This window comes from Myotis myotis, unplaced genomic scaffold (assembly GCF_014108235.1).
Source record: "Myotis myotis isolate mMyoMyo1 unplaced genomic scaffold, mMyoMyo1.p scaffold_m19_p_18, whole genome shotgun sequence".
NCBI classification, from domain to species: domain Eukaryota; kingdom Metazoa; phylum Chordata; class Mammalia; order Chiroptera; family Vespertilionidae; genus Myotis; species Myotis myotis.
In genome coordinates, this window is record NW_023416322.1 from 24,068,564 (window position 1) to 24,076,553 (window position 7,990).

Below are 7,990 nucleotides of genomic sequence, written 5' to 3' on the forward strand. Positions count from 1 at the left end.
CCTGTCTCCCCACCAAAACCTCGTCATAGTTCGGCCTGGTGAAAAGTATTTCCAGGCCCCTCAACTGGGGTGGATGAGCTAAAAGCCTTGATTTACATGGGATTCTGTTGACATTGCGACATTTTCTGCACCACTAGCCCCGTCATGTAGTATCTCCCACCCACCCGTCTGCTCCTCAGCCCTTGGATGGCAGAAACTGCTATGTTCCTGGTGTTCAATTAAGCATTTGATGAACCAAACCAAACTGAACGGGAAGGTTGCCTGAAATAAAGGCTTCCCGAGGCAGAAGGACCGAGGGGAGCCTTGGAGGATGGGCAGAGGTCTCTATACTGCAGGCCGTGGGGAGCTACCCAAAGGGAGTAGTTGTCGTGGCTTGGAAGGTTCACTCTGGAAGCAGAAAAAGGTGGGCATGTTTGGGGAGAAAGTGATGGGTTAAGTTGAAAAAAAAAAGGAGGCAAAAAAAGCAATAAGGAATCCAGTTAGCACTAATTCAGGCAAGAGATGAAGAGGGTCTGAGCAGGAGGAGCAGGAGTAGGAGAGAGAAAGAGAAAGGGACAATCAGAAGCGGAACTGTTTGGATGATGTTGGATGGGGTGTGTTTGTCTGAGCCTGAGTTCCTCCACAACCGCCCCACCACCGGCAAAGGCAGAATCCAAGACAGAAGTGTGTGTGTATAAGTAGATTTGGGCAAGGACCCCAGGGAGCGGGAGAGAGGAGTCGGAACAGTGGAGCAAGGAAGAACAAAGCAATACCAGGATGAGGAACTTGATTAGTGACTCTATATCTCTAAGACCTTTGAGCAGCCATTCCATCCCACACTGGCTCGGGCTGTTCCCGTGGGTGTCCACTGCCCAGCAGACCCCTGGTTCCTCAGGTGTCCCGTGTCACCTCAGAGAAGTGAGAGGTGCTGAGCTCAGCTCTATGTTTTACTCTTTTTAACAGCAACTTTTTCCTGATTTTTGAATAAGGGGACCTTCATTTTCATTTTGCACAAATTGTGTAGCCTGTCCTGACTCCTACAAGGGAGGCAAACTCAAACACAGGTCCTACCTGATGATAGTCAAGGTGTTAACGTGTCATGATCTTATTTGGAGGACGGGTGGTGTGTGTGTGCGCGTGTGTGTTTCCAGTTTGCATTAGACCCTGTGTGTGGGGACAGGCCCAGGGTTTGGAGCTCAGGTGTGCTATTACTGCCATCTTGTGTTCAACTCGTGCACAACACAGAGCTCTGGAGGAGACTCCCAGGCAGGGGCACTGGGGCTGCTAGCAGAAGTAGGTGCAAGGACCACCCACACTCCATGGCCAATACATCAAGGATGTTTCTATTCAGCTGGTGGTGTTCCATGAAGACAGGCTATCCATACACACCATTTCAGAGCCTGTGTGTGTGTATGTGTGTGTATCTGTGCCTTTCTGCCAGCACGTTCTTTCCCTTCACACTCACCTTCCTCTTGTTTGTAGTTCCTCAGAGCTGAGAGCCCCTCCCCACACTGAGAGCCCCTCAAGTCTGTTTCTTTTGTTATTTCTCCAGCTCTCCCTATGTGGGGGCCTGGCCCTGAAGGCCCCTCCTGGACAGCTGATTGGGAAGCAGGGGCCACGCCAGGAGGGAAGTCAGGTCCCGAGTCAGCCTGGGCAGGACAAGGACTCTAAGGACAGGCACTCACCAAGTAAGTATTTTACCATGTGACTCTGAAGTTTAAAAACATATTTATTTATATTTTCCTCTTTGTAAGGTTTGTTAGCATGTAACTCTTTTATCTATCTAAATACTAGTATATTTTGATAAATGGTAAGAGGTAAAAATACGATTGAAACATTTCCCCCCAAAATCTTTAAATTCTTGTTCCAGTTCCACTTGTTGAATGATTTTTATGCTTCCTTTCATATATAACCAAAGGTGGTTTTTTTTTCTGGCCTATCTATTCTAGTTAATTTACCTGTCTGTGGATTTTGGCACCAGTACCAAAGTAGTGTGGTCATGCTTTATAACATATGGCTTTTTAATATCTCGTAGGGCAAAACTATTAAGTTATTTTTCTTTTTCAAAAATCTCATAGCTTTCTACCTCCCTCCCATCCCATATATTTCAAAATTATTTTTGTTAAGAAAAATTTCATTGGGGTAGTGATTGAATTGGCACAAAATCTATACACTAACCAACTGATACGTTTTATAAGGAAGGATTCCATGAGAGTTGGGCCTGTGTCCCTGAGCTGTCATTTCTCCAGAGGACAGTGTGGAGTAGGGATTAACAGTGTGGACCTTGGCCTAGGACTAGCTCTGTGAACTTGGCAAGTCTAACCTCACTTTCACAATCTATACAGTTGTTTTATCATTGTATTAGGCCTAGAATCAACATGGTGACTAGGAACAATCCCTCACAATCAAATCTCAAAACATTTAACTCTTAAATTTTACTCTGTTCACCCCAAAAGTAACTTTTAAGCCTCCAAAGGAAAGACAATATGGAAACAGCAAAGGCATTTTAACTGGCAGTGGTGGCTATCTCTACCCATATCTAAGTCTATAGTCTCCAACTGACTCCAATTGAATATAAGTATCAGAAGGGCAGGGATTTTTTTCTGTCACCCCACTTCACACACAGTGGTATATAATAGGCACTTAAAATGAATTTGTTGATTGAATAAATGAATGAATGACGATGGTTCTCCTGACAGTAGAATTCCAGGACAGTAAGCCCAACAGCCTTACCCACACCTGTCAAATAGCCAGGGAGACTTGTAGACTTGGGTAGGAACGAAGGCAGCTTAAGAGAATAGGTAAAGCAGGAGGAAAGGGAGCATCAGGCTGCCCAATAGATATCAAAGCTGCGTTCGTAGGCTTGCAATTTGCCCAAGTACCGTTAATTACCACGGGAACGCACATTCTGTAACTAACCCCACCATCCCACAGGGCGCAGACTCGCCCGCCGCCACGCCAAGCCACGCCCCTGCGGCCCAGGCCCCACCCTGCGGGTGTCTCTTATTCGGCAGTGTCAATAAAGTTGCAGCGGTTTGACTTTGCAGCGAACAACATGGCGACCTCCATGCTGGGCTCACTGCTGCGGACCGTCCGGCAGGTCAGGCCCGGGTCCTCATCCCCACCCTTCCCTCTTTCCCCCTTTCCCCCTAAACCGCAGGCACCCCACTCCTCTGCCACCTGCCGAGCTCGGCGCGGACCCGTCCCAGGGGTCCCCCCTCCTCCGGCTCGATTCAGAGGAGGCCCGGGCTGATGTACATTCGGCATCCGTCGCCGTGAAACTGATAAGCATTGAAAGCTGCAGCCTGACGACTTATGAGTGAGTGCAGGGGGACCAGGAAAGGGGTCCGGGGAGCGAGGCCCCAGGGACCCCGCGGTTAAGACATGAGAGCCGAGCAAAGCAGACTTGAAAGGAGCTCAGCGAGGGAGGAGGAGAGCCGGCAGTGGCTGACCTGGAAGCGGGAGGCGACAATTTCAAGGAGCGGGGAGTAGGCAACTCGGGAAGTCACGGCTCAGTTCCCGGTCAGGGCACATGCCCGGGTTGCGTGTTCGGTCCCCAGTGTGGGGTGTGCAGGATCAATGATTCTCTCTCATTGTTGATGTTTCTCTCTCTCCCTTCCCCTCTGAAATAAAAAATATATTTTAAAAAATGAGGAAGGGCTGAGAACGGGCTGCCGGGTTAGCATGGTGGAGGTTGGTGGGGTGAAAGCCTTCAAGAAAGAATGGGAAAGAAAGCGGACACAGAGTAGAGACAAGCCTCTGAAGACGTTTTGCTGCAAAGTGGGGCAGAAAAATGGGTCAGGAGCTAGAGTGACGAGTTAAGAGTGGGTGTTGTGTGTGTGAGTGTTTTTAACATGACAGAAGTAAACGTATTTTTTGTGGTAAAGGAAGAAATCCTGTAGAGTGGGGTGGGGGGTGGGGGGTGGGGGGGTGGGGAGATGGAGAGGGGAAAATTGCCGGAGCTGTATGTACCCTTGTGTAGGTAGGCAAGAGGTGATGGGTTCATGAGGTACCATTGGTCTTAGGAACATGGACGGTTCATCTTTAGTATCCTTGCTTAATAGAAATATAATGCCAACCGCATACGTAATTCAAAATTTTCTAGTACCACATTAAAAGATTTTTTAAAAGCTTGAGTTAATCTTAATTTTTATCCCCCAGTCATGGGAGAAAAAAGAGCTACAGGGGAAGCTATCAGAAGGAGTCAAGCTTCAGCTAGAGCAAAACTCTGAAGGGGTTGTTAAGAGAAGAAACTGAGGATTTAGATTTTGATGGCTGTAGGTGGAAGAGGGCTCAGTGGAAGAGTTTTAGGAGATGAAGAGGAATTTTAGGAGGTGAAGAGACTCTAGAGGGGCAGGACAGGATGTGTACAGAACAGAACGAAGGCAATCTTAATATATAAAGCACTGGTATAAAATAAGAAAAACCAATGTAATAGAAATATGGGCAAAGAACACAAAACATTCACAGAAGAAATATAGATCAATACATTTTTAAAGTGTATAGTTTTAAAAGTGTATTTTATAATCAGAAAAAAAGTTATATAAAGAATGAAAGTTTTTTTTAAAAAAAAAATAACTATAGGGTGTCCCAAAAACATATATACACACTTGGAATAATTACAAAGGCAGTGCTTATTAAAATACATTTCAATCAAAATTGAGCTATCAGCTTTTAAAGTGTGTTTTTTTGTGACACCCTGTAGAAACCTGTTAAGAAATGGTAGAAAGTTGATTGTAAAGAATTTAAGGGAAAAATGTTTCACCTTCCAACACACATTTTTGGCATTGTATTAATTGCCACTATTTTGGTTTAATGTACATCCATAAACGGTATTTATTCTGAATTAAGTCTATTTAAAATTACTAAAAAAAATAGTTGATCCTAAGTAGCGACTAAAAGAGGACTGCAGGATGGGGACATGGCAGAGCCTGGGTCTGACTATCCCTCACTTATTCTTTATCTTTTTTAGATGGTTCCTTCATCAGCTTCAGGCCAAGTTCGAGGCTACTACGTAGACTGGAGAATGTTGCGTGATGTGAAGAGAAGGAAAATGGCCTATGAATATGCAGATGAGAGGCTACGGATTAATTCACTTAGGAAGAATACCATTTTGCCAAAATACCTTCAGGTTAGCTAATTAAGATGAGTCCCTGACCACCCAAGATCATTAACTCAAATCAGACCACTTTTGATACTGTTTGTTGTGACTTACTGTCAAAATAATTTCTGGAGAATATGATCAAATGCTCTCAGTCAACACAAATGAATACCCTCGAAACTGATTTTGGTGAGTTTCAGATTAAAGAGAATTATTCATTCCTAACTACTAAGCCTTTAACCATTTCAGTAGGTGATGCTTAGAAAGTACTGGGGCATGCTAACCACACCAGAAATTGGGCAGTTATTTGACCTCGGAACGCCCCCCCCCCCCCATCCCCCCTACCCCTACCCCCTGCCTCATTCCAGTGTCCTAAGCTTTGCTGATGCATGGGGCTGTGTTCTTCACCCAGGGCCATTTCTAGCCTACTTGTCTGAACTCCTTTGCCCACCTCTGTGTACTGAGGTGGCCTTCCAATTAGGTTTACTTTCTTATTAGACTCCTTGAGTAAGAGGATGACAACCCTGTTTGGCATCCTGAAGCAGAAGGTCCTGCACCTACCTGGTGACATAGATAGAATACTTGCATTCAAGAGTAGCATCAGGGGGTATAACTCAAACTCAAGGCCACTCAACTTATCAAAAGCTCAGAGTAAAAATAAAATACATTTATAGAAGTTGGCAGAATATATCAGCCATTAATTACTACAGATTCTTTTAAATCTTGTCTAGATTAAGCCAGATGAACAGAAAACTGAGTGCGCTGGACACTCATTACGGCTTTTACTGTAATGGCATTTAGGTACTTGCCTATATTTAGGGAGTAACAAGGGGCCCTCTCAGCTCAGGATGTTGTGGAGGACATTATCTATGAAGACTCCCTGAAGAAATGTCTGGTATGAGCAGCAATAATGGTGCCGAGATTCTCTGAATTATGAGACCTGATCGTGGCCCTGTGCCTAGTAGCTTCCAAGTCAATATTTCTGTCCCAGTTCTAACCAGATTACAGGCTTTCAGAGCATGTAGCTTTGTCTCATTTTCCCTTTGCCCCAATTTCCTCATTGTAAACTGCCTTAAATGTTTTTGGGAACGAGGAGAGGTAGGGAGTGTGTGTGTGTGTGTGTGTGTGTGTGTGTGTGTGTGTGTGTACATATTATGTACATACATAAATAATTTGCAGCTATTCTTCAGTTTCTGCCTTATGAAACTTCATTCTTCCAATCTGGTCATTTTTCTCTTCTCCAGTTCTTCCTATAGTACTTACTGTCTGTCATTTATTGACCTAATTGTGTTGTTTTATATAATTATTTCATAATAGCAACACATGTATATGCTTTTGGAGATCAGGAACTATTAATGCTTAATAATTTGTTAATTTAGTGGCTTTCATGTGCATTTTCTCATTTATGTTCTTTTAATACATTGGAGTAATTATTTTGCTTCCACCACAGTCTAGCACAGGGTCAGTCATACTTGCTCTGTAGTAATCTGTTTTTCTCCTCTCAACCACTTTTGCCCTAACCAGACTCACTCTCTACCTTGCAAATGATCTTTTAAATATGTAAATCTCATCTAATCACTCACCTTTGCTTTTCTATCAGTCAGAATCTTTACCACAGATGTCAAAGCTCTGGGGATCCTACCCTTACTCCCTCTCCAACCTCATCTCAACCATATTTGTTCCTAATTCAGCTTTAGTCCAGAAGTTTCATACTTTCAATGACTCAAAAGTCGCATGGGAAATAACCTAACTTTATACCCCAAGGAACTAAAAAAAGAGCAAATTAAGCCCAAAATTAGCAGAAGAAAGGAAATAACAAAGATAAAAGCAGAAATAATGAAATGGAGACCAGACAAACACTGAAGATCAGTGCAACTACTGAGCTGGTGATTTTTCTGGTCTGTTTCTACTTTGAGGTGAAGGCTCCCTACTATGTTCAGGGTTCTTTGGCCAAACTCTGGCCACATTAGTGAATCTAGCCTATTGTTTTCTTCCTCTAAGCATTGACTTCACCATGTCTGTGTAACAATGTTGTGACTTCCCTTAGGAAGTGGCTGATGAAGAAATTGCTGCCCTTCCCCGGGATAGCTGTCCTGTTAGAATCAGAAATCGGTGTGTTATGACATCCCGTCCACGTGGTGTGAAGCGGCGTTGGAGGCTTAGTCGGATCGTCTTCCGTCACTTAGCTGACCATGGGCAGATGTCTGGGGTCCAGCGAGCAATGTGGTAAACTGCCTTAGCTCCAGAACCTACTGCGCTTGCAGGGAACCAGTTCTGACAAGACAACACTCTTCTAACAGACAAAAACCTAGTTTTAATAGGAATCTAGTCTACCTGATGTCTAGTTAAATTACTTTTAAATTTTCAATGAAGAAACCTGGATGTTTCATTCTGTCAGTGAATCTTCTTTCCTGTTGGACTAAATGAAACATAAGTGTTCCCAAGCATGATGCAGAGTAATAAAAATATTTTCTGTGAAAATATGCGTTGTATGCTTGCCTTTTCCTTCAAATTTAATCTTCTAACAACAAAAAAGGGTTCCTGTATTTAAGGGCATTATCTCAGAAAGCAGGATTTATCTTATAGTTCATCCAAATCATTGACATGGAGCTAGCTCACCTATGGCAGGCACTCTAATGCTGGGCTGGCTTCCCTAACCTGCACAATTCACTGTGCTGTTAGTTCACTGTTAGAAAAACAGTATGTGGGAGGGTAGAGCTGATGTCTGGATTAGCTAATGCTCAATTTTTGTATGATGGCTGAAGCACTAAGTGTTTTCTTGTTCCATCTTCAAGGACCCTTAGAACAAAGCCCCTAAAAATCTATGCAAAGAGGAAAAGTTTTGTTGAAAGTATATACTCTCTATATTCATATTTATTTCACCTGTAGCAAAAGAGTGAAAGTAGCAGT

General features: G+C 43.7%; 1 protein-coding gene across 1 annotated transcript; it reads left to right on the forward strand.

Annotated features, from left to right (window-relative positions):
• The first annotated feature begins 3,000 nt into the window (after nucleotides 1-3,000).
• Nucleotides 3,001-7,561, forward strand: MRPS14 (mitochondrial ribosomal protein S14). Its single transcript, XM_036344469.1, has 3 exons — nucleotides 3,001-3,079; nucleotides 4,952-5,110; nucleotides 7,128-7,561. Exons 1-3 carry the CDS (start codon nucleotides 3,035-3,037, stop codon nucleotides 7,308-7,310), a joined length of 387 nt encoding a protein of 128 aa, XP_036200362.1. The 5' UTR covers nucleotides 3,001-3,034; the 3' UTR covers nucleotides 7,311-7,561.
• Nucleotides 7,562-7,990: the final 429 nt, after the last annotated feature.